This window comes from Blennius ocellaris (genome assembly GCF_963422515.1).
Source record: "Blennius ocellaris genome assembly, chromosome: 16".
Classification (NCBI taxonomy): domain Eukaryota; kingdom Metazoa; phylum Chordata; class Actinopteri; order Blenniiformes; family Blenniidae; genus Blennius; species Blennius ocellaris.
The window spans coordinates 11676581-11703515 of NC_137665.1; the positions used below are offsets into that span (position 1 = coordinate 11676581).

Consider the following 26935-nt stretch of genomic DNA (forward strand, 5'->3'; position numbering starts at 1 on the left):
GGGTTTTTGATTCGAGAGCGGAAAACGCCTTTTCTTTATCCAATAAGACTACCAGTTAATAGATAAGCGTCCATGTTGTCCAATAGAAGGTCCAGCTCTTTGGACAAGAGGCGGGACTATACTCGCCGGTTTCGATCGGATGTCTCCTCCTGTGACCGGATGGTGTTTGTTTGGGTAGAGGAAGTTTTGTTTTGCGAGTTTTCCGTCTGTTCCGACTCGCCGGGCTTCCAGTTAATGCGCCAACAAGAGCGAGAAATGATCTAAGTGTGCGCCGCATTGACTGTAGAGTATTCACGGAGAGAGCGAGAGCCGGGCCGCTTGAATCGGCGGAGCTCCAGTCAAGAGTAACCCGAGAGGAGCACCTTGCTGCTAGGCTAACACTGCCCCGCTAGTTAGCTGCTGCTCGGCGTCGTATTGAAGGGGCTCTCCGAGCGAACGAAGCCATGGGGAACCGGGGCATGGAGGACCTGATTCCCCTCATTAACAAGCTTCAGGACGCGTTCAGCTCCATCGGGCAGAGCTGCAACTTGGACCTTCCTCAGATCGCTGTGGTCGGCGGACAGAGCGCAGGAAAAAGCTCCGTCTTGGAGAATTTCGTTGGCAGGTAATAATTGTTAAAATAAATAAAAGACTATGTGACTTCGGAAAGTATCGCCGATTGCAGTTTTTGGTGGTTTTACATTCATTATTTGTTTCATTGTCCAGGGTTAGATTTCGCGGTTCGCCTTGGAGCTAAGCTAACGTCAGTGTCAAGTTACGGACGTGAACCAGCTTTGCCGGTGTAAAGTGCCTTAAAGACGAAAAAAACATGACTTAAAGGCAACCTGGAATACAACCAGCTCAGCTGTATACTTTTCGAAAATGGAGGAGAAACATAAGGGGGTATCCCAAAGCTTGTGTGGTCATTTGGCCATTGATGGTTCTTTTTAATATTTATACATTTCTGTTTACCTCACTGTGTAATGCCAGTAAAGGCTACAACTTTGAGATTTGATCCCCCCCCCCCCCCCCAAAAAAAAAAAAAACCCAGTCTCTTTCCCAGGAGATTCTTATTATGCCTTAAAACTTAAACTTAAAATACTTCCTCTTACTCAGCTGACTTGGACATTAACAGATTGTACAGGTGAGCACAGTGGGCCCCTCCCTTCACTGCTGTGGGTCCTGGCCTGTCAGCCACCACTTCTCTCGGCCCTTCACCTCTCTGCCCCACCTGTTTTACATCTACTTTACTGGCATGTCATGTGCCTGGAATACATTTGTGGTGTTGTCTCCACTCACAGCAGCAATTTACTTTCTACCATACGCACAACAACAAACTCCCCCGCCTGACTCACTCACCTGTGTCACAGGATGCGTCAACCTGTGACTCTTGCCTGATCTGTCTTGCCTTTTATTGCACGCTGAGAAACGCCATAGCTACTAATGCACTTTGCCGTTATCCGTCCGTTTTCTTTACACGCTGGCAAATGATCAGTTTTTGTTTGCACAGCGATGTTTGATGTGATGAGTCATACTTATTTTCAGGAACTTATATTACAGATTGCAGTTTTTCACGGTCTCATTTGCTCTCACCCTGAATGAGAATGCATTTCTCCCATCTTTTGTAACGATACGAGGACACACCCAGAGAAACCTGCAGGACCTGCCCTTGTTACAGCTGTCAAGTTGTATTTAAAATTTTTTTAGACTTGGGATTCCTAACAGCTGCACTGTAAATCCAAAAACCTTTTTTTTAATTCTCGTTGGAAGTGTTTTTGAAGTTCTATTTGTCTGTGGTGTGTGTAGTTGTGAAAGTTCAGTGTCTGAAACCAAAATGCTGACATTTTCACAGCAGCAGCAGACACAACTTCCCTTACCATCTTCCTCTTTTGGTTCTCTTTCAGTAAACGTTTAGAAATTAAGGAAATTAAATTAACTTTTTTTTTTTTTTTTAGGTGCAAATGTTTAGGTTTTTGTGATGTTCAGCCACCTGGCTCTGTCATTTTCAACAGGCTTGCCCTGTTGTTCCATCCCACATCAGCAGTGAGTGAGATCATCCTGCAGATAAAGAAACAAAACAGACTTGCTCTAACGGAGCTTGTTTAGCAAGTTTCCACCTCATTGAGAAACGCTTTCTGTTTAACCCGGCCTAGCCCAATCTCGCATAAACACACACACACACACAAGCAGAGAAGAAGCAGCACATTGCTTGTTAAGATGGCAGGCACATAGGGCTTTGGCTATAAACACACCTGCTGAAGCATGCCCAAACTGCTCTCAGGCAAGAGCACACATGCAGATTAGAAAAACACTCAGGGCACATTAATTCAGACGAGTGGGACTTTGCACTGTGAGAGCAGTTGACAGACATCAGCTGCAGTTAACACAAGACATTTCACGGTGGCCTCACTTTCCCTGCCTCGACTTTCCTCGACATTTTTACCTGCCTCTGGCATTAATCCACTAACTGTTGTGCATGTACACCGTTCAGTCAATCATATGAGTGATACCCCTGAGAATCAAATGCCTTTCGCCGTCTCGCTGGTGAATTTGAGTGACGGTAAGGTGGAACAGTGAAAGCCAGCCTAAAAACTCTCCGGTGACATTGCACTTGAAAGCACTTGGGAGGTGCTGTAAATCGCTATAGCCAGAGGTAAGCTTTGATTTGTTGTTAATCAAAAGGTGTGTTTGAAACCAATACCGACCAACACCTAAACGTCTTGCCTTGTCGCTCCAGCTACGTTGCTGTGCAAAGCTATGAGCGCCATAAGCAAAATTCATTTGCAAACGGTGTCAGGTGACAAAAGACTGTAACCATAAGCATCGGGCCTCGGTTGAGTCACTGTTCTTCTCTGTAATTGTTGCTCCATGATTTCCCCTGTGGCCGAGCTCTCTTTCTGTGGTTGAGGTGTATGATTGTGTGTGAAAGGCTGGCTTCATATCTATGTCCCCGGGGACGAAAATTATCCCACGTTTACTTTCTGCAGCACCGACAACAATGGGGTGTGAGGAGACGTGTGCTACACGATAGACTGTCAGTCGGATACAGAGCTCTTCCCTTTTTCTCCGTGTCCTGACGTCATGTCTGATACGGCAGTGGAGTGACCCAACCTTGGCTTTCAATGTCTCCTGGTGCAAAAATCACAGGGTGCCTGTCAGCTGTTGCTCAGTTTCTCCTTGAACATGTGAACTGTATTCGTTGAGTTGTTGATGTCTTTGCCTTGTGGCAGGCTTGTTTTCCCACAATGAGGCCAGGTGGAACTGAAATAGTTTTCTTTTCTGTCTGAGTCATCCCGTTGATGTGATTAGAGCCCTTGTTTCCTCCATGTTTGTCACTGGACACCACCACATTTTAGCTGGCTGCTCCACATACGTTTCCAGAAATAACTTAATCAAATCTCTACATCCTTTATATTGATGGATTTGATCAGTTGTTGGCAGAGATGGTTTCTCCTGTATGTATGAACCAAGGGAGCGTTCAGGGGCAGCTGTGGGACCTCAGGTTCTAATACGCACCACATATAGTGTGTATACCTCAATAGCTCAACTAAACCTGGGCTTGTATTTGTTTGAGCACCTGAATAGGACTAGTGTATATTTCAGACAGCCATTCAGTTCATATCGAGAACTTTTTCAAAAGCAAAAACAGGTGGCAGTTAAGTAATTGTCATTGAACATTAACTTTACATCATTATTCACATATCTATCCATTTGTCCACCTACCAATTTTCAATGTGGTTCATACAGTATTGATTTTATGCATATGAAAATTAGAAAGTAAACTTCATTGATCATTTGACTGTTCTCCACTGATGATCATTCTTTTTCGTCCGGGGCTGTACTGTCATTTCCTTAAAAAAAAAAAAAGAAAAACGTCGTATCTAGTGTTGCAAGCTGGGGTGGGTGGAGGCTGTTATCAGATTGGTAGCAGGGGGACTACTGAGAAACCATCTGGCTTTGAAGGGTTGGAACAGTTGTCTTGAGTTGAAGACCATAGAGGGATGGCCCATTTATCAAATCCTACCCAAGTTGGAGGTGGCAGCATGCGCACTCTGCCATGCAGCACACTTGCACTGGGTTGGTGGCATGGGTCGGTAAAGACATTTGAGGAGACGTGTGTACCAGACGTCGCGGTATCGACAAAATACAGAGTTCAGAGGGTTGTGTCACTCGGTTGCATTTTGGATCGCGTTTGAAGAGGTTTCGCTGTTGGACGATGGCTCTTGGTGCCCACATTGGCAGATTATAGTGTGGGATTGTGGGTAGCCATAATTATATGTTCTTTGACACCCTGGAGACCCATGGGGGGAAAAAAAAAAATGACAACAAACCACAAAAACATTTCTGTTACCGTGCCCTCCCAATGAAAACTGACTGTGACCTCAGAATTTCACACACTGCTTTCCACTTTTGAGAGCGAGCCCCTTCAGGCTGTGGCACCTCGGAGTGGCTTTGGCTGTTTGTAGGAGGCAGGCAGGGGGAGGGGAGTTGGCTCTCGTCCGTCCCTGCCCTACTCGCTCTTGATTTTGCTTTCTCTTCTGTTGGAGGGAGAGCTGCTCACAGACTGATGCTCTTTGCTTGGCCATACATAATGCATGAAATGATACACAATCTGCTCGGCCTCGTCTATCATTTACAGCGCATCAATAATAGAGTCCCGGCCTCTTGATTCTTTTCAATATGCCACTGCTGCTTATCCAATTTGGTCTACGAGGACTGATAGGCTAATTTCTACCTTTGCAGTGAGTCTTCTCCGAGCCGCATTTGAATCGAGTAATTTTTTTTTTCTTTATCTGTATTTGCAACCAAGCATTATTGGCACTTCACTTGTATCGTGCTCAGTCCTTCACCAGTAGCCAATTGTTGCGCCAACTAGGAGAGTTTCGACGATTGAAAGCAAATAAGAGGGAGCTGTAACTTCAGATTGGCTTGTACCGTCATTAAAATATTTTTGAAGAGCTCTCTGAGCAGCATTTTCACACCGTCCTCTGCATCATGTCTTTAAATATGTTCTCGCAGCATAAAGAGGTTTTTCTACTTTATCTCTCACTCCATCCTCCCCTGCTCTCAAACATCATCCAGCGCTTTCTATACTGGCCGCCATGAACAAACGCCTGTGTGCTTCCCATTATGTGCACGACACAGCACCAGTGCTGGACCCCAGACCTGGGGATTTGTGCTGATGTTAGTACATGTCCAGAATGTTCCGCGCTGTTTGACCCACAGGACTTTGGTCTAGGAATTTCCAGTTGTATGTGTTTTAGCAGCTCCCCTGCAGTCGCTTGTCCCGTGGCTGAAGCGTCGCTTCCAGTCACAAGTCCCCCATGCCGAGCACCGCCCCCGTCAGAAAGTGGGTTATTGACGGGCTCGGCTCCGCTAGAATACCGTAATGCTTACACCGGGCCGGATGATTGCCACCAGATGTATTGTGTTTGTAGTGCAGCGGAGGGACGCTCAGACTGGGTGGGGGAAGCGCAGAAGACTGGGTGGAGGAGCCACATCTGAGGTCTGACTCAGCAGCATTGGCCATGTGGTTAAAAATTCCTTCGGTACCCTGTCACTTTAAGAAAGCAACTGAAAGAAAGTTCTCATTGTCTCCCAGGGGCTTACGCTTAAACAATGCAATGAAGCACCAATAACATAAATTTTTGCTCATTTATATTTACTGTCATCTTTGTGCTCAGTGTTTCGCTTTGCAGTTGCCGTGCAAGTCAGTAGTTGAAAATGTGCAGTCACAAGACCTCATCAAATCCTATCCGACCGTGTGGTAAAGGCGTTGTTGTGGGTCCTATCTCTTGTGTTGACATAGTATTACCTGACACAAAAGCAGCTGAAACCAATTAACGTCCACCTGTCTGATGTTAATATGGTCACTGATACTGAGATTACTCGGTCTGTCCGTGAAATGACTGTTTATTGACAGTGAAACCTCAGTAAAAATCCTCTCAAGAAGAAGTTTCATTACCGAGTTACCGTTGGGTCCAAGACCGACTGAGTAATGTCTTTCATGTCGAGAACAAGCCGAACATGCAGACAGCGCCTTGATAAAACTGCAGCCTCATCTGCTCCTGTACCGACGTACGAAAAGCATCACTACTGAAAAGATTTGCAGCCACACAGCTATTTCCTATTTCGAGCTGCACAGACGAGCAGCCTGTTTTGTGGAAATCAAAAATGGGGAATCTGGTTCAACTGTGATACGGATATAGATATTACATACGCAGGTGTTCAAGCTCGGCTGGCAAAGATAAAACAAATGCTGAAGCTGGTTTTTTTTGTGTGTGTGTGTGAGACCAACAAGGGGAATGCACTAAAAACAAATTCCATGCAAGCTCAAGAGACACAGTCGGCTACACGAAATGCACAACTCTAAATTTGACATCGACACAGTTTCCTGGATTTGGGCAGAAAAGGCAAACTTTAATCTGACATTTAAAATCAGGAGCTGGAAGCATTGTTTCACTGCGACAGACTCTTTAAAGTTAACTTTCAACCAGAAGGTGCACAATAGCAAGAGAGGCGAAATAAGAAGAATATCATCCAAATGCTTGGAGGTTACTCACTGTTTTATTTTAAACTGCGTTTTCCTTTGCAAGAACTGGTCAAATTGTTCTTATTCAGGAGCCTTTAGAAAAGAAATAAAGAATAGCTGACATTTGAAACCAAGGTCCTTTGCTGACCGATGTAACTCAAATTATGGTTGTAAATAATAAATGTATTGTTGGAATATGATTGCATAGTTATTTGATTGTCGCCCTTATTATAGCTCTCTTCTTGTAATTGCCACATTGTCTGAATGTAGTTCAGTAAAACTGGCTCTGCGGTATCTAGCACAGCTCTGGCATTTTAAAAGAAAAAATTAGAGGTGAAAGGCTGTGCTCTTACCTTGCTGTGACATTTCAGCTGACAAAGCCCCGCCCATACTGGGCTGGCCTACGCCGCTCACTTTGAAAACCCCAGTTTGTGCTCATTGTTCTACATATGCTGTAGGACAAGCAGACACACGCGTATATGGTCGATTTCTAATCATCAAATAGGCTTAAATGTATGTTTTTGTATTCTTGGAGGAAACCAGACTATCCAGGAAAAAAACAACCTCCACACAGAGAAAATGCAAACGATGCACAGAAAATCCCCACCCGAATTCGGACATCCAACAGTATTTTGAAGGTTTCATCATTAATAATCAGAAGGAGGAGTAAGATTTCGTGTTTATCTCTCCTCCTGTTTTAATCTACTGCTCGGGACAGAAAGGTGACGGGAGAAGGAATCACATTAATGTTTCTGTTAAATCAAACTGTTTGATTGAATGTTGGCACTTCAACTGTTGAACAAAGTAAGATTTCATATCTCGGTATCCTGATCACAGATGTGCTATATTGACTGTGAAGAGCCTCCAGGTTGTGTGTTCTGATGACACACTGATTACGTTCTGTTTTGTTCGGCATGCAATGAGACTTGCTCAAACGTATAACTTAAAAGCGACTTGAATTGTGAAGCGAAATTCTGTTTCAGGGCAGATTTTCTCCCGAGATAGGAAGATCGAGTGCGTATAAATCGATCTCTGAAGCTCTGATGAGAGAAAATGACTTTGTCACATTTGATTTGTTGTGTTACACCTTGGAGGTGTGAAATTCTCCCACAGCCTTCAATTTAGAAGAGGCCACGCCGCAAGGATATGGACATTGATTATAATGAATCTAATTCTTTCTTTCTTTTCTTTTTTTTTTTTCCCTTTGTCTTTCAGGGACTTCCTCCCCCGTGGATCAGGGATCGTCACCCGCAGACCTCTCATTCTGCAGCTGGTCAATAATAAAGCAGGTGAGTATCCCGCTCAGAAAAGGGTATCCCGGTGCCACAGACACATTCCCATCTCCTCCGCAGCTGCCCTGCATGTGGCCTCTCTGTCGCAGTGCCTCCAGCTAGAAACAATCACTGTCTGCTCTTTGCTACCTTTATCTCTCTGAATTTAATATCACGCCTCTCTCCTACTCCTACCCCCCCTCCCCCCCTCCCTTTTATCAATTTCTCTTCCTCTGACCCATCTCTGATGCGTTCCTCTGCCTCTCTTTATAGAGTATGCTGAATTCTTGCACTGCAAAGCGAAGAAGTTTGTGGATTTTGATGAAGTGCGGGCGGAAATTGAGGCGGAGACCGACAGGATAACGGGCTCCAATAAAGGCATCTCCCCCATCCCGATCAACCTGAGGGTCTACTCCCCGCACGGTAATGAACAGAAGCCCAATGGGGAAAGCGCACGGTCATCAACACTCTGCGCTTTCGACATGGGTCTAATCAAATATGGTGTGGTAGAGCGAGGTGATTCGTCATGCTATCAAAAGCTACAGCGTGCGTACTGTGCTGTGTATCGGTTTGATTAGAAGCGTGCCTGATTATTATCGTTGATGTGTGAAGGCAGAATAAAGACATTCATATTTGGTTATTTTCTCGTAAATTAATCTGTTGAATTTCATTAAAAATAAAATAAAAGATAAAAAAAGTATTAATTTTATCTATTTGTATCTATCTTTGTTATAATTATCAACTGTTCTGATTCACAAAATGTTCTTTTTAGCCTTCCTTGAGAGATAGAGAAGCTCAACAGACGGCACTGGGCTGAACTGTTGCTTCTCTCTTTAAACATTAAAGTCTGCTTTGTTTCTGAGCAGCTCTCAGTAACAGCTAATCATCTCAGAGTGGGAGCCGTAATGAGAAATTCACTAATAAAGCCGGCAGAAAATACTGAAAATGTGTTATTTCTCTCAATTAATTTATACATCAAGTAATAAAATAAATGAAGGGATTGCTTTGAGGTGAAATGCACATTTGAATTTTAGCCAACAGTGTAAGTGCTGAAATATTCTCTCCAATAGGTAAATTATGTGAAACAACCGCAACGCGACAGTTCAAAAGCGTCACCCCAACATTGTGGTTGCCCTTCCATAGTTCAGGCTGTCAGATTTCACTTTCTCTCACATTTGTTTTTTTAACTGTCTAAATTCAAATGAGTCAAGTTCATGCATAATATTTGAAAGGCAAATTGAAAATGAACTACTTTACTGAGGGGGAAAGATCATAAACGCTGAAATGAATAGGTGAGGATGGATCTGAGTATAATTAGAACCTGCATGTATATTTTCTGGTCAGAAAATGTGATTTCTATACTAAAACAAAACCAATGAGGGAAAATAAATAAATAAATAATTATCTTTTGTATGACTTCTGTCCTCATGGCACAGTGCTGAACCTGACCCTGATCGACCTCCCGGGGATGACGAAGGTTGCAGTGGGAGATCAGCCGGTGGACATCGAGCACCAAATCAGAGACATGTTGCTGCAGTTCATCACTAAGGAGAGCTGTCTGATCCTCGCCGTCACTCCTGCCAATACCGATTTGGCCAACTCTGATGCGCTGAAGATCGCCAAGGAGGTTGACCCACAGGGTACGCATACAGCTTTCGAGTAACCGGGGCAGAAGCCTTCTACATTTAGCGTTGTCATTAAAAGTAATTTGAACATGACTCATTCTGATCCCTATTAATTCTCATTTAATTCGGCACTGCTGTTGCTGCCAATGCTGCGAAGCAGCTTTTCAGGCAGGCCTCTGCCAGGAAAAGGTCAACGACATAATATAACATCCTGGATATCAGTCTCCTGCCTGTAAACCTTTCTGTAAGAGCAGAGTGATGAGAGGAAATGAATGTTTAAATTGTTTCTGACTCCGTTTCTAATTATGTCCAGGCATTCGAACTATTGGTGTCATCACAAAATTGGACCTGATGGATGAAGGGACGGATGCAAAGGACATCCTAGAAAATAAGCTGCTTCCACTGCGTAGAGGTGAGTCCATATACACACGGCAAAGTACGACGTATTCACAGGCGTTTTGGTTGACAATACGCTGACGGTGCATGTCGGCGTGTTTAGGTTATATCGGCGTAGTAAACCGCAGTCAGAAAGACATCGACGGGAAGAAGGACATCCGCGCTGCCCTGGGTGCTGAGAGGAAGTTCTTCCTGTCTCACCCGGCCTACAGACACATAGCAGAGCGTATGGGCACACCACATTTACAAAAGACACTGAACCAGGTCTGTCATCTACCGTCCCGTCTTTGGTTTCTTCACCACACATGTCGAAAGGTCCTAAACAATGGGGTTGCCTTTCTTCCCCAGCAATTGACCAACCACATCAGGGATACGCTGCCCGGCCTGCGCAGTAAGCTGCAGAGTCAGCTCCTCTCCCTGGAGAAGGAGGTGGAGGAGTACAAGAACTTCCGACCGGATGACCCAACACGGAAGACCAAGGCCTTGTTACAGTAAGAGCAAAGAAACAATTCTTGATATTTTGTACAGTTCGTACCGTAAGATGATTTATTTTGCACGTCGCTCTTACGATGAGTAAAGACAAAGTCGGTCTCCCGCGTCAAGAGGAAATGGAAAGTCTTATCTGAAGAAGTCAAATCTGTGTTCATGTATTGCTGGAGCAGGGTATTTCTTCCTGATGTAACCGGTTTTTATGCCCCGTCAGGATGGTGCAGCAGTTTGGGGTGGACTTTGAGAAATGCATCGAGGGCTCTGGGGACCAAGTGGACACAAATGAGCTTTCGGGCGGCGCCAAGATCAACCGTATCTTCCACGAACGCTTCCCTTTTGAACTTGTAAAGGTTAGCGTGGATATTTCTTTTGTTCGTTTTTGCTTTAAGAGTGTTCACAGCAGCTAAATGTAAATGGCTTTGCTAAAGGTGGGTTTTGCATTGATTGCTTCCACAGATTGTATTTGATGAGAAGGAGTTAAGGCGGGAAATCAGCCATGCAATCAAGAATGTCCACGGTGTCAGGCAAGTGGAAAGAAGTCCAATATAAAATGCTACCCAACAGGGCTCCCTTTTAACTCTCAGTTCACGCTTCACTGGTGTCAGATTGAATACTGTTGTCGCCACATTTGTAGTTTCTTTTCCTCAATCAAAGCTTTTGTTCTGCTCTGGCATTAATATTGATAGTTACCCTCTTGCATCACAGACTTCTTTTTCCAAATTGGTCACAAAAAGTGTTTTTGTATGAAAAATTCTCTTGTTGCATTTCTTTTTATTTGTTTACTGCAGAACCACCAACTCCCCTTTTTTTGTTTCTGACTTCAAGCGGTCAATTTATCGTGAGGTTTTGTTTCGTCTTATACGTGTTTAATGAAACTCTTCCACCATATTCCACTCCTGGTTTTGTACCTAATCACATTTACCAGTTGGACATCATTAGTGTTTCATTTTTCCTTCTCGTGTCTTTGTTGTCCGCATATCCATTTCGGCTGTGCCTGTATAAATCTTTTCATTTCTTCACGCGTTTAAAAAAAAAAAAAATCGGTTTCACTCCCTTCCCACACCATGCGTTTGTATGTATCCTTTTGTTTTGGCCCTCGGTGTGTGTTAACCGTCCCATCTGTCTTCCGTTGTGCCTCTGTCTCCTCTGTGCATCCTCAGAACGGGGCTGTTCACTCCTGACCTGGCGTTTGAGGCCATCGTGAAAAAGCAGATCGTTAAGCTGAAAACGCCCTGTCTCAAATGTATCGATCTGGTCATTCAGGAGCTCATCAACACAGTCAGGCAGTGCACCAACAAGGTACTGCAGGTGTCCAGCATCTCCCGACCCTGCTGAGGCACAGGTTGGGGGGGGGGGGGGCAAGCATGGCTATGGCCGGGAAAATGCTGACACAGAATGTGAAATCTCTTGACATAAATTTATTTATTTATTTATTAAAAAAAGCTTCTACCGATGAGATTGTTCTGTGCAGCATGTCCTCATCCAAGCCCGGCCCCTCAAGCTCTGTGTGCGGGCAGCGCTGTCGTGTTGTGGAGTGTTGTGACGAGTGACGTGTTGTCGTGGAAATGAGATGTTTTCACATCTGGGCATCTCTGGTTTCTCCCGGACAAGCTGCAGGTCTCACAACTCGGTGCAAGTAGCAGGCAAAACTTGAGTTGCCTCAAGTAAGATGCAAATTGGTGATGTCCGCCACACCGACCTAGTTTAAGAAATCCTGGTTTGTTTGTTCATTTTTTGTTTGTTTGTTTTTTTTTTTTAGTGGTAAAACAGGGAAGAGAATGTGCAGAGCTTGTGGCTTGTCCTCTTCTACTGTTCGATTTGTCTGTCAATAACAATAATGACTAACTGAACAAAGGCTTCTCTCTCTATTTCTCTGTTCCTATTCTGCCTCCTTTTTTTCCCCCCCCTTTTCTTTTATCTCTACCTTTTCAATACCCCCATCACCACAACAAAATGCACTCTGAACCCATGACGGTCCAGAACGGGGCTGTTCACCCCCGACCTGGCTTTCGAGGCGATTGTCAAAAAGCAGATCCTCAAACTCAAAGAGCCCAGCCTCAAATGTGTGGACCTTGTGGTGTCTGAGCTCACCGCGCTCGTCATGAAGTGTGCTGTCAAGGTAACCAGGGGCATATCTGCTGGGATAATGGCATGAAAAGAGAAGGGATTCCTTTTCTTTCTACATGTGTCATCTGTCATCCCAAGTACAGTCCCCCCCCCCCCCCCCCCCCTTCCCCTCCCCCTCCCGCCAGTGCGACCAACCGTGATTCCCCGTCGGATTTCTGTCTTGTACCGCGACCCGCCCCATTCACACGTCTCAGTTGCTACCATTCAGACTGACCATCAGCCAACAATTTTGAGCACAACTTAAAATTTCCACCAGCCTCCCACATGCTGTTTGACCTCAGCGGCGGCTCATTAAAGCATTTATTCATTCCCCGCCTCCACACCGCTTCATCCCGCTCTCCTCGCCGAGGAGCCGGCCCCGTGCGTCTGAAGCCAGTGAATCTCCGTCTGTGACCCACATGGCACACTCAAGGAAAGGGAGTGCTGTAAAAAGGGGGGTGGGGGTGGGGGTGGGACCATGACAGCCCCCCCAAGGCAAGGTGGCAGCTTGAATGAAGCGTTTCCATAGCAACAGTGCTCTACTACCATCTTGTGGACACAAAGAAGAACTGCAAACAAACAGGATCACATTTGCTTCCTTTCTTTTCGGGTGTCCTCTGCCTCACCTCAGTTAGTTTTACTCATCTCATCTTCACTAACATGACTCATTACCACAAATGTACTATCAACCGAAGATGACTCCTCATGTGATCGGTCTCAGTTTTGAAAATTAATATGAATGAAAATTACAAACGTCAATACAACTGATCCTTTGACAAAATGATCTCTGGTTTATAGTACATGCTTCATTGCCTCATAGAATAAAGTGTGCGTGCGTACGTGCGTGCGTGCGTGCGTGTGTGAGAGAGAGTGTATATGTGTGACACTGAAATGTCACTTGACTATCTCTTTCCCTTTTCTTTGTTTCCTACTTATTCTCACTTCTCACCATTGTTTCTCTCTGATACTTATTGGTAAGTTTCATTGAAGCCCCAGCTCACATGTAAGTGTGCGTGTGTCTCCGTCCCGTGCTACAGTCCCACGTTGTGCTGTCTTTCAGCTCAACTCCTACCCCAGGCTGAGAGAGGAGACCGAGAGGATTGTCACCACCCACGTCCGAGAGCGAGAGGGGAAGACCAAGGACCAGGTGAGATTCCCATAACCTGGTGGCTTTCATATGTTGTAGGACGAGCCGACGTTTGCTGCCGTCGTCAAAACTCATGATGCCTTTCCACTGTTATAAAAAATATCTTGCGTGAATTTTCTGCTTTTCTACGAACAAGAAATTGAGCTGCTTTAGTCGTGTGATTATCGAAAATGACACTTTTATTTGTCCTCGACTCACAAACATTGATGCTCTCAGTCTGATCCTCTTTATCAACTCAGTTCTGTATTCAGCTTTTGTTCATATGTGACTAATATCATAAATGAGACCTTGAGACTTTGCATTCCACTTTGTGCCCTCTGATATGGTGTCTAATGAAGATGTGTTCATCCTAATCATAATTTCCTGCCTCCAAGGTTCTGCTGCTGATTGACATTGAGCTGTCCTACATAAACACCAACCACGAGGACTTCATCGGCTTTGCCAAGTACGCACCCTCCTCCCCTCCGCACTTCCGCTCCAATTGTCAGTCGGTTGCCAGTGACGGCCGTCTCATCCTAGGAGCCGAGGCTTTAATTAAGTTCATGTCGCCTTTTGTCTGCACTTTGTGGTTCTGTGATTTATCATGGAAAGTCCTGTAACTCGCAGGCATCATTTTGCGTGAAAGCCAGCTGTCTTTTCTGAAACTTCACTGCCCCACTGCTACTAAATTAAAGAGTTGCTTGTAATTACCCATATGTTGTAAATCACGGTGCATTAGTGCAATGTAGCATGCCAATTAGCGTTCTCGCCACAGCAGAGCACGCGCCTCATTGAAAGGGAAACCCAAAGCACAATGATCAAGGTCACTTGAGCTCCTCATTTCTCCCTCCCTGCATGCTTCAGTCAAGCATGTCAAGTTTCTTGAGCGATAAGTTGCCATAAAGTGTGTCGGTGAAGCCCAAGTCACACTTGCGCTCACAGCTATTCTGTACTTAAAAGAATGCGCTGCTTTTTGGAGGTACGTCTCATAGCAGTGTGGCGTTCGGATTCATGTGTCCAGGCTGTCACAACAGCATGGAGTTGAGTGTCGCTCCCTTCTTCTGTGTGGGTTGTGGCAAGTAACAAAGCAAGTGCCTGTGTGCGTGTGAGGGTTTCTGTCTGGCCCCTGCATGGCTCGTGGGTTGATGCAACGTATCGCACGGTCAGCAAGGGCTGTTTAACGGTTCTCATGACATCACTTTCAGTCTTGACTACCGAAGGCTGGATGATGGTAGCCCCCCAGGGTACGGCAACAACAGGTGGGCAAACGGAGACGATGGAGGGCTTTGTGCATAGTGTGCTTGAGGCAGTATAGTCCTCTCAAGTTCCTTTTTAAAATTCCCCACAATCCACTTTCACCCTTGTGTGTGTGTGTGCGTGGGTAGTCGAGTAAAATTGACAGTGATTGGTCGAAACTGCACTTTCAGACCTACAAAACATCATATAAAACACTTTAAATCACCCAGCAGCATCCAAATAAGCCAGCGGTGGCTCATGAATATTTAAAGAGTTCTGTGTTTTCGACTTTGTTGCTGTGTCATGACTATTTGCCGTCTCCCCATCTGTGTGTAATAACAGTGCTCAGCAGAGGAACACGGCCGCAAACAAGAAGAGGGCCATACCCAACCAGGTATGTTTTATCACGCCAGCCTGGCCTTTTCACCACTCCCTGATTTAATCTTTCTTTACCTCCCCGGCCTATTAATCAGCCCCGACACACCTGAGCAATGATTTAGACCCCAGCCATTAATCTGTCTAACTGGTAATAATAGTCCCCTTTATATCACTTCAGCTTCCGACTGTACACGGTCCAAGTCCTTTCTAATGCTGCTATTGAACAGGCTGGTTTAGTCTACAACTGTTACGAAGAGGATTCGGCTCCATTTTCATTTTTATCTCCACTGATTTGCTGAATCTCTGTGTGTATCTTTGATCTTTGTATAATAGCATACTTGAGCTACCCCGGCTTGATGATGACAGTTTCAATAAGGGGCAGAGTTGCCTCAGTGAATTTAGGAAAGTCCCTGCTTCCCTGCTTTTTAAAAAAAACAAGCTAATATCCACCATGCTATTAGAAGCTGCGGTTTGCATGTGGCCCAGGCATGTTGTACTAAAGCAAACCAACACTTAATCACGGCATTGTATTGATCGTTTTGCCTTCCCATTAACTTGCAAGCAACTCTTTTGTTAAAATGCAGAATGTGCATGGACCTCGCACCCGTGGACTTGAGCTACAAATATGACATAACCAAATTGTGGTTTACGTGAAGTAATTCTAATTGCATGTAATTCTCTTGCTCTGTCTCCTCCTCTCCCCTTTTTTTTCCTTCACCTGTCTTCTCTGATTTCCTCACATATCCTCCATTTTCCTCTTTACCATCTCCCATATCTTCTCAAACCCTCTGCTCTCTTCTGTCAACACTCAACCTTCTATCCTTTTCATTTTCTTCCCTCTTTTTCTTCGTAACCTCTTCTTTGCTTCCTTGCTTTCTCATCCGTTTTGGCTTCGATTTTATACTACCCCACCTGCTTTAATTCCCCTCCCCCTTCCTATTACTGCAGGGTGAAATACTGGTAAGTACCCGTCAGATTTAAACCACCCCTTGCCAGGAGCAGCAGAGGTAGACCCTGCAGAGGAACTGAGGTCATCACGCAAAGGTCAGCCGAGCTGGTTAGGCTTTGAAGGACTTTGTGAGTCAAGCGGTTTCAGTCCTGCAAGTGCAGGGCGTCATGCTTCCGCCATAATAAGTTGTTGTACTTCTGCAGCTTGCCGCTCTGGGAGAGAACTTCGAGGAAAAGGTAGAGTCTCCAGACTGACGACAGCGATGTCAATTCTGATCTATAACCTCGGCACACAGTGACCAGTAATTTGGACTGTCTGTGCAGTAACACCCAGCACATTTGCTCCTGTAATTCTCCACTTCAATGGGACTGTAATTGTCCTTAATTGAATTTCTCGGGTGCGACTAACATTTTTGTTTGTGTATATTTCACCCAAAAAAAAAAAAAGAGAGTACCTTTCTGTCCTCATAAAGGATCTGAGACGAAGAGAGACTGAAGGAATCCTCCAATGACCGCTCAGGCGCCAGTTCTCCTGTCTGAGGCTTTTTACCTCTGCTGCTGCCTCATGCAAGGTGTCTCGACAGTTTGCCTTGTGAGAATCATCCTAATTGTCACTCGGGACCAAATAGAGAGGAAGTGGGGGAAATTAAATTAGAAACACATTATCAAGGGTTTTTTTTTTTTCTGATTGCTTTAATTTTGTTTACCTTGATTGGTCAATCTCGTTCATTTTGAAATGGCCTTTAGCTGAAAATGCCAGGTGGTATTCAGAGCTCATTAGTATTGTCTGTAATTTAAACAAGTCACTGTTCTTGGCTCTTGGGTGGATTTTTTTGTTTTGATTAAATATCCTGAGTTACATCTCTTTGATTATACTATGACCAGTTCACATCCTGATAGATGTTACTCCAATCATATAAATACTGTATCAACTTTACAGTAACATTTTGAATTCTGCTGTTGCATTTGAAACACACAGAACATCCCATGTGTAACAGGCATTACAGTCGATGCATTTTCTTCTGACAAAGTTTTATTTCCTCGCTAAGGCAAACTAGCAGTTTAGCCGCTCTGCTCTCGCTCCTCTCCCATGTTTGTATTGGCTCTCTTGAACCTATGAACCGCTCTCCCCATCACTCACTTCAGTCCTCTTCTGGTTGGAGAGTGAGTGGAGAGGAGCGTTCTGAAGCAGGCTTTCAAGCGGACATTTCTCCTCGCTTCACTTCATACGAGAGCACAGTTTTCGCAAATAGTTTTTCACACAGTACTCGGGGGGGGGGGGGGGGGCACGGGAGTCTGTTTGAGGAAATGGAGAGATGGTCGTTGCAGGATCTCCTCCAAACGAATGGTTTATTTTCCCCAGAGTGAATCACTCACCTCAACCACTTGGCCCGATGTATTTTCTCCCTCTCCACCTCATCACTTCAGAGTTTTTGATTCTGTTTTACATTTTTGTTCATCCATGGAGTCCGCTGTGTCATCCGTCGAACCACTTTACCTCTCTTTACCTTCGTTGGTTCCAATCCAGTATCCGTCCTCCTGGTATACTAGTCTGTTTAACACCCCAGTAACACTTCTGTTTTTAACTGCTGCTGTCTAGGCTAGCTTTTACTGACCTACTGACATTAACATACCACCGTCGACCCTGTGTGTCAGTGCAAGCATGATCTGGACACCATCTGGTTGTGTGTTGAGTTTTCTGATTTACTTTTTTGAGTGAAACATAACTGAGCACACATCGTTTGTGTTTTTAACAAAACCTTCCATTTTAGTCTTGTTACACAATCATAATGTCTGTATTCCTGTTCTTTAGCCACACATTTAACTCTACTTCTGTTCTGTCGATCATAGTTAACTAATGTTCGACTAATAAATGGTGAATGTTTGGAATTTAGACAATCAAACAGAATACACATGGCAGGTAAGTGTGTATGATTTTATTCATGTTGATCACGCCCACAAACACTAATCAACATACGGAGACGACGTTTCACAAATGACTTGATTTGATGGACTTGTTTTCCTCCATCCTCTTGGGGCCCCTCTCCCTACCACCCTTCTGTCTCATCAATCTCAAGGTGATCAGAAAAGGCTGGCTAACCATAAACATCAGCATCATGAAAGGAGGCTCAAAGGAGTACTGGTTTGTCCTCACCGCTGAGTCCCTGTCCTGGTACAAAGACGAGGAGGTAAGAGTTCAATTCTGTATTTCACTGACCACTAAATGTTACCAAGCACCGACAGAACTGCAGTAAAATGAACATACTACTTCAGCACAGTTGGTATCCCGATGGGGAAAAGTCTGCCGTTGCGCAGGGTGAGGGAGTTGGCGTGTGCCCCAGCCTAGCCTAACCAATGTGCAGACTACTGTTCAGCTGGAGCCGGATGAACAGGTAGTCTGAACACTGGGCAGACGGGGAGGGAGATGAGGAGGACTCTGAGGGGAGGAAGAACCCGGAGGTCATCGTGACTGCAGGTCGCTACCCGAGGACTGTGGGACAGAGGACACACAGAGCAAACATTACCTCAGCGCCATAGCCTCGTGTTTGAGGAAGCCGCATTCATGAAAGTTCCTTATAAATCCAGTTTGCTGACATACATGAAGAGTGATTTTTTTTTTTTATTATTATTATTATTATTATTATTATTATTATTATTTATCATCGTATTTATGTCTGAACGTGAGAAAAATTTTAACACTGATTGAGAGTGTCTCGTGTACGGTACATGCTTGAGGTTAAAAATGCAGACTTTCTTTTTTTTTCCTTTTTCTTTTTTTTCAATCGCATGAATCGCACAAGAACAATCAATAAAACATGAAATGCTTTAGTGCCGCAGCAGTTGCCGTACTCACCGTTTGATCTTCACCAGGCCTCAGTTGAATCCACTTGTAGAGCAGAAAAGACCTCTAAAAGACACGGCGAAAAGCGTCTTCTGAAAATGTCCACCCAAGCACAAGCCAAAATGGTGCATTTTTACATTGGTCGCCTTTTACGAATACGCACCAAGCAGGAATGAGAGAGGTATGATGGTGGAGGCAAACTGACGTGGCAGGCGGGCTGAAATGTTCCAGCCGGGATCTGACTTTGGAATTTGCAGGAAATCGTACTGGGTTACGGGGGCCAGAGGGGAGGGGGTGATTTGTGTGTGTGTGTGTGTGTTGTGTGTGTGTGTTTAGGTGGATGGTCATACTCCATCTGTGCGAGTCCGACTTTCTGCTCACACCCACAGTTCAACGTATGTTTGTCAAGGTTGTTGAGCCTTCCGTATGTTTGTTGGTCTTTGCACGTGCAGTTAAGGTTTTGCCACTTTTGTGTGTGTGTGTGTGTGTGTGTGTGTGTGTGTGTGTGTGTGTGTGTGTGTGTGTGTGTGTGTGTGTGTGTGTGTGTGTGTGTGTGTGTGTGTGTGTGTGTGTGTGTGTGTGTGTGTGTGTGTGTGTGTGTGTGTGTGTGTGTGTGTGTGTGTGTGTGTGTGTGTGAGGGTGGGGGATAGTGTGCAACCGCAAGTGATGTAACTGTTGGGTCTGCGCCGCTCTCTGTTTTAGTGCAGACATAAATGGTTCCAGATGTCTCTGCTCTCCAGTGAAAGCTGGCACCACATCCCCCTATAGCCCCCTCACACTCCTCCTTTTCTCCTCCTCCTCCTCCTCCTCCTCTCCTGTGCCGCGCTTTTCTCCATTTCACCAGCCTGGTGGTCGTCCACACAGGAGAAAGGCATTCCACCATGGTCTGCTCATTGTGGCTAAGTTAACAACAATTTGTAAAAAAAAATCTGCATTACCGCCATTCAGTGCGACTGATCATCTTCAATTTTTTTTTATTAGATTTCTTATATTGAAGTGATTTATGTTCTGAAAATTCACCAAAGCTGTGATTTTAATCACTTTTGTGTGACTCACACAGTGACGATACAGCGTGGAAACCTAACAATGAGAGAGAAGTCTGAAGGAAATATTTATTAAAGCCCTTCAGAGAGAAAAAACAAAAAAGCTACTGCCTACAAAGTGCTGAGTTCGAGGGTTTCATCGTTTTGTCTTTGGACCTCTTTTTCAAAGAATCTCGGTCATGTTCAGTGTGCGGGCCTCTCGTGAGCTCAGTGGTCAGCGGTTCAAACACTGTAAAAGTCATGACTTGTTTTAGATGTGTGGTGCTTTGAGTTTAAATAGTGAATGAATCGTGACAATTATTTAATTAAATTTGATGATAACCATTTTATCTGTGCTTATGTAACAGCTGTCCGGTGCAATGTGTCTCTATTTATTGTGTACACACCTGAGGATACAGTCATTCTGTCTCTCCCACTCTAGGAAAAAGAGAAGAAGTACATGCTGCCTTTGGACAACCTGAAGCTCAGAGACGTCGAGAAAGGCTTCATGTCCACGAAGCATATCTTTGCGATCTTCAACACGGAACAGAGGTCAGCCTGGTGCTGTGCAGCAGAAACGTGTTTGTTGACCTCTACACAAACTCACCGATGGTTTTGTGTGTTCCTGAGTATTGAAGTAATCCCATTGACACGAACAGTTGTGTTTCTTGTTTGTCTGCACAGGAACGTGTACAAAGATCTTCGCCAGGTGGAGCTGGCCTGTGATTCTCAGGAGGACGTGGACAGCTGGAAAGCGTCGTTTCTCAGAGCAGGAGTGTATCCGGAGAAGGACCAGGTGTGTGAGAAGTGATCCCCTCTTTTATCTAAAGACAAAGTTGTCTTGACATTTAAAACTGCATTAAGTTCGAGAGACAGTAATTTCCATTTAATAGAAAAAACAACAAAGCCCAGAAATCAACGTCTTGTACTTTAGAAGAAGGGCGTAAACGTGTCTGTAATTGAGAACGTCTGCAAAGATGTTGGCGCGATGCGTTTATGGGTCATCTTTGCTGTTAAGGCGGAGAATGAAGAGGCAGCCCCCGCGGACACGTTCTCCATGGATCCTCAACTGGAGCGGCAGGTGGAAACCATCCGCAACCTGGTGGACTCCTACATCGGCATCATCAACAAATCCATCAGAGACCTTGTGCCCAAGACCATCATGCATCTCATGATCAACAGTGTGAGTGATCAAACGCAGGCAGAGGTGCCACACATCGACTGAAGATTTGAGGTGGATTCAGAATTTCTCATTTCCCTCACATGTCGACATGGAACATGACTAGAAGAACACATTACTATTAGATTGTTCTAAGATCCACGACCATTCAGTCATTTGACGTTGAGTTCAGGAGAGCATAAGTTCTACTAAAACAGAGGATTTTACATTTATTGCAGAAGAAATGAGCCATCTCACCTTTGAGGCTGTGTGGTAGTTTGATAGCAGGTGTGCCTCCACACTTTAGATCTAGATCATGGACATCAGTATACTGCAGTTTGGCATCCCTGGAACCAGAGCTTAAAATATGAAAACCCTGCAAAAGAACAACTACTTAGAATTCTCCTGTAAAGCATTTCACAATAAGTGAAACATTTCCAGTTTTGCTTTTTTTTTTTTTTTTTTTTACATCGATGTTCAAGGCAGTTTTATCCTGTGTGCTATATGTTACACAAACATGCTTTCTTCTTATAGTGCCATACAAGAACAATGCGTCATTCTTGCGTGGTTTCAGTCCCTGACACCAAATTACGTCAATATTTGTTCAATCGAAGTCTAAATAGGAAACCGTTGCTCGATGGATCTTGAGGAAACAATGTTTCCGGCTCATTTTAGTCACGGCTTTGCTTCTGGCTTTCACTTTGACACAAGGTCATAAACTTGAAGACACTAATTAAAAAGAATTTATGACGCATCCTCGCGGAGACTTGTCCATTTATTCTGCTTTATTATTCCGGTGAGCTCACTTGATGCCTTCCAGCGATGCAGCAGCTGCCCACGCACACACAAACACACCACTGCCAACAGAGCGGCTCCTTTGATTTCCTTTTAATTGGGTTGAAGCTAATATAATGCCACTCGGTGGATAATTTTTGCTCTTGCGGGTAATTATTAACCTCTTTCTTCCAACCATGTGTCTTTCGACATGTAAACCCTGTGATGTTTTTCCTCTCGGCTTTTATTGCCGTCGATTAATTCCAAGTTGCCAACTTTGGGGTTTTTAAGGATGTGGATTTTCTTCCAGGCAAAGGATTTCATCCATGCGGAGCTGCTGGCCTACCTCTATTCATCTGGGGACCAGAACAGCCTCATGGAGGAGTCGGCCGACCAGGCCCAGCGCAGAGATGAAATGTTACGCATGTATCATGCCCTCAAGGAGGCACTGCACATTATTGGAGACATCACAACAAGTACCATCTCTACTCCTGTGCCACCACCCGTCAATGACAACTGGATCCCAGACGCCAGGTGAGCTTTTAAGAAGCTCATTACAGTAAATGTCCTGGGTGATGTTTCAGTGGCATGGCCTCACCTCATCTGGTGCTTTTGAGCGAATGGGGTTTTCATTAAATATTGTAAATCTGCAACGTCTCCATCTCAGCCCGACCCCTCAGCGTAGGGCGCCTCCTGCGACAGCCCCGCCCCCGAGCCGCCCGCCTGCTGTCAGGGGCCCAACGCCAGGACCACCCATGAACCCTTCCCCTGCGTTTGGAGCTCCACTCAACCCCACTCCCGCCTTCGGCGCTCCACCAATCCCTTCCCGCCCAGGCCCGCCCATCAATGCTTTCAACAGCAGTCAGGATCCCTTCAGCGCGCCCCCACAGATCCCCTCCCGGCCGGCCCGCGTCCCTCCCGGTGTACCCAGGTACGACTCTCTCTTAATATTCGCTTTGGAAATGTCTCGTGTTCCGATTCAGTCATTTTGGCGCTCCTCAGAATCCCTTTTCATCCAGACGACGTTTTCCTTGCAGCTACAGTTGTATCTCCCATCGTTTCCTCCTCGTGTGGTGTCCATGCTCTGTCTCTCTCGGCCAGCTTTACTCTTTTTGTTTGGGTTCTTCGCTGTCTCTTTGTGAGCTCGTCTCACTTCTTGTCCTGTATCTTCTCTCCCCGATGCAGCCGAAGACCTCCTGGTGCTCCTTCTCACCGGCCCACCATTATCCGCCCTGCTGAGCCCTCCCTGCTAGACTAGACCTGTGGCCGAGCCCACCTAAGCGCGTGTGTTTGTGTGCGGATGTGTCTATATCTACACACTGTAGGGCTCGAGGGGAGGGGCTGACTGTTAGCGGTGCTGTATTCATATGTCTATTCAAGCAATGTTAATAAGCTGCTAATACTGTCTTTATTGAGTGCATGTGAACAGAGGAAAGCCCGTAACCACTTGAATATTACATTTGACTGAACCCCCCCCCACCCCCCCTTCCCCCAAGACCATTAATGCATTCAGCCAGTTTCAGGAGGAGGCGGTGCATCAGAGTAATTTCAGAAGTTTTAATTGGATTGTAATTCCTGTTGTAAAATCTTTGCTGAGAACTTTGATCCGTCTGTCACAATTCTGTTCAGTAACTTATTAACTGATACAGCCGGACTTCCCTCTCCCCTCCAGCTTTATATACTGACCCTGATGTTCAAGTCTCGACCTCTGTGTTAATGTTTGACTGGGTTTTCATATCATGACTGATTTCATACTGAAAGACAATAGCTTATTATCACTGTTGGTGTTTTTCGCTGGCGTCAATGATAATTTCTTGCCCTGTTATTTTATTTTGAGTGACTTTGTCCTTTTTAATGACCGTTCTAAATGTAGCTTTAAATAAAATCCCTAATCGCAGCAGAAAAACACACAGGACAGGGTTTCGTGACTAAATGGCTCAGACTGGATTCAGACCCCCCCCCCCCCCCCACTGTGAATTATCCTTCCACGATAAAAAGATGTCAGCCAGTTTGGCCATCATGATCCAAGCACTTCTAACCGTTCTCGCCTTACGACAAGCCTCATAATGCAGGAGTAGTTTGTTACCAGAACACTATGCACAGAAACCCAGGAGACGGAGAAAGAAATCGACTGAAGGCAAGGCTGTCTGCACTTTGTAGGAAGCTTTCTCCACCCATTCTGAGTTGTTAAAGCCTTGATTTTTTTTTTTTTTTTCGTTTTTAATCCCTTTTTCGTCACAGTCGACAGAGTCTTGAGCCATCGAGGAGACTTTGTTAATTCCTGGATTATTTGATTCAAATAGAGCAGAGCACACAGTATGGTTTTCACTTTGAGAGGATCAAACTTGGTAAAGCTGTGGGGCGAGCACTCGACTACAGATCAGTGTTTAAGAAAATAGCGACGGACTTAAGCAAAGAGGAGATGTCACACCTCTTTCCAGACCTCGTCATCAAAGACCTTTATTCCTGCGATCCGTGGTATAATACCATTGTATATAGCTCGCCGATCCTGAAGAGTTGGTCGATAACACATTATACTACAAGAAGTCGTTATTGATTAGAATCCAGGCCTAAATGGTTGAATCTCACCCGTTCTTCTCAAATTGAGTTAAGCACCAACGCTGTTGTTTGAATCGACTCCAGTGCACAGAAAAAGAGATCGGCCACCTCCTCACGCATTATTTATAAACGGGGCATTTGTCTTTTGATGTTTTTGCTTGCGATTCTATCAGATCTGTTCAACTCCCCCCCCCCCCCCCGTTAATATTTAGAGGCTCTGCTACAGGGATCAGTCGTCTCCGCGCATTGGTAGTGCACTCGGGTCTCGACATACACAGCAGCGATCATTTGCTGAATGTTCTTTGAACATTTTTGAACATTTATCTTCCCCCGGCATTTCGAGGGGACGGATTAAGGTGGGAGTGATGCCGGGCTGGTTTTTGCTTTGATGAATAGTGGCGGTGGTGGGACTGGTGGTGTGTTGTGGTGCATCCTGTCGAGAGAAACTGTCCACAAATTCCTCTGAATCACACATGCTAATATGACAAAATAATTTATGAAGGTCCCCCCCCCTAATCAGATTCTCAAGACAGAATGTGCTCCTTTTTTTTTTTTTTTAATTCCTTTCTCCGGGCCCGGCTCACTGTGACAGCGCAATAAAGGACAAACTGGTTTTTAAGGAACTGCCTTAATATTTAAATGTAAGGTCTTTTACATTAGATTTCCAGCCATCACGTAGGACACTAAATTGATTAAAATAAATAAATAAAAAAATTGCACTGGTGAAATGTGTTTTAATGCTTGTCGCTGTCGCCTGGCCTTGAGAAACCCCAGACTGTAAATACCCCATTATACAATAGCCTGTGGGAATACTGCCCCCGCCCCCCGTCCCACCTCCCACCTCCCTCCTCTCTCCTCTCTCCCTCCCCTCTCTGTGTCTGTAGGACGGGGTTGTAAACTGACCCGCAAAAATCTTTTCTTTTGTTTTTCCAAACCTATTGTCAAGTGCCTCTGTAGCAAATTGATTTGAATAAACATCATGAAGTGATTGAGAAAGGAAAGCAAATAAAGAGGTGTTGTGAACAATAAAGGGACTGGCTCTGGTGGTTGGTGTCTCCTTGTCTTGTGTCATCCTCTCTCTCTCTCTCCCTCTCCCTCCCTATCTCATATATTGTAGAGCACCTCCTGGTTTTCCTCTCCTTTCTCTACATTGAAACCAATACAAACTGACATAAACCTGCACGTTCCTATGGCAACCCTGGCTACCAGCAGGCTGCCTGCGTTTGAACGCCTCGAACAAGGGTCACCGTGCTCTCGGCAGACACGTTTCCACCAAATATGTCATGCTGCACAGAAACGACACATTTATTGGGAGTTGTCTTGCTGCTGTTATTAAAATATGGCTTTATTAATCAATGCAATAAAAGTGAATCCTATTTAGTGTTGGCTTGTCTGTAAGTATGTTAAAGTGAGCTATAGAGGAAACAGCTTTTGTTTTTCTTTGTCTTACTTGTAAGTACAAGTTCTTGTGTCCATCCAACAGCTGGTTGGATGAGCAATCTAGTCAAAGGCAATTCTTTCCTGCATGTCACAAAGTGTGAAAGGGATTAATGTCGATTGATTATTCCTGCACAGGCGCCCGGCTCCCCGTCGAAACCAGTGGTGACCTTCGCAGCCCACAGTGGAAATGCACTGACTTCAATCCATGACAACAGTGAAAAGGAAAGAGCGACACGTCTTATTTATAGAGGCCGGGGGGGAAATGAATGTTGTCAATGTGCAGTTACAGGCCTACATTTGCAAACTGATACTGTCGGTAAAACTTGAAAAGTTTTGAGTTTTAGTTCTGAAAGCTACTAAATGTGTTTGAGTCGGGTTGAAATAGTGTGGATTCTAGTGCAAACCCTCCTTCCCAATTCCTCAGCTGACCTCGCCATGTTAATGAAAACTGCCACTTCAGACAGTACGACAGAACTCTTAAGATTGATTACTCGATGTGGTGCCAAGTCACAAAGTTCAGCAGGAGAACTTGTTTTTTTTTTTTTTTTTTTTTTATTCTCGCTAATTTCTGTTCAGTGTAACCACTCAATATGAGAGGGAATTATTGACTCCAAGTTGAAAGTTCAAGTCATCAAGATGCACAGCACAATTTGTTGACTGCTTTCTGAATGTTTGCAACACTGAGAATAGTGGCAATGATTCATTTAAATAATCATATTTCTGTGTCTTAGACAAAGATGTAACATCCGTAAGACTTGTTTTCTGTCTATTTCACCTCCACATGGAGAAAATAACCAGGGAACTTGACTTAATTATTGTATGAATATTTTTGTTTTAGTTTTTTTTTGAAACAGGCAGTTTCTCAGGCCGAGGCAAAGACCACTTGTTTTTTATTTGGAGAGTACACCATTGGGTGAGATTTCTGGCTTGTTTGGCTGCTGGTGCGTAGCGTTATAAATATCGGTGTCAAATGTGATTTCTTAAATTCAATAAAAGAGCATCTGATAGAAAGCACATGTGGTTGTGTAGCTTCCCTTAATGCCATTAATAAAT

The 26935-nt window shown here is 44.7% G+C and overlaps 1 protein-coding gene across 5 annotated transcripts; it reads left to right on the forward strand.

The window, feature by feature from the left end:
- The first annotated feature begins 174 nt into the window (after positions 1-174).
- Positions 175-26874, forward strand: dnm2a (dynamin 2a). Of its 5 annotated transcripts, none has more exons than XM_080510829.1 (22): positions 175-604; positions 7727-7800; positions 8056-8205; positions 9219-9422; positions 9721-9819; positions 9907-10067; positions 10152-10294; positions 10507-10642; positions 10749-10816; positions 11453-11591; positions 13459-13545; positions 13920-13990; positions 14730-14783; positions 15103-15154; positions 16087-16098; positions 18165-18275; positions 20393-20502; positions 20635-20746; positions 20969-21133; positions 22194-22417; positions 22551-22814; positions 26018-26874. In XM_080510829.1, the coding sequence occupies exons 1-22, from the start codon at positions 444-446 to the stop codon at positions 26046-26048; spliced, it is 2628 nt and encodes an 875-aa protein (XP_080366955.1). In that variant the 5' UTR covers positions 175-443; the 3' UTR covers positions 26049-26874. The 5 variants fall into 5 exon arrangements, with proteins under 5 accessions (XP_080366955.1, XP_080366953.1, XP_080366954.1 ...); XM_080510827.1 differs by lacking the exon at positions 26018-26874 and adding an exon at positions 23069-25711; XM_080510828.1 differs by lacking the exons at positions 16087-16098; positions 26018-26874 and adding an exon at positions 23069-25711.
- The last annotated feature ends 61 nt before the right edge of the window (positions 26875-26935 follow it).

Bases quoted from the DNA above. Each gene is read 5' to 3' on its own strand.
- dnm2a (XM_080510827.1), top strand. From the start codon at position 444: ATGGGGAACCGGGGCATGGAGGACCTGATTCCCCTCATTAACAAGCTT. The intron at 9,423-9,720 runs GTACGCATACAG...AATTATGTCCAG, and splicing joins CAAGGAGGTTGACCCACAGG to GCATTCGAACTATTGGTGTC. The intron at 21,134-22,193 runs GTGAGTGATCAA...ATTTTCTTCCAG, and splicing joins TGCATCTCATGATCAACAGT to GCAAAGGATTTCATCCATGC.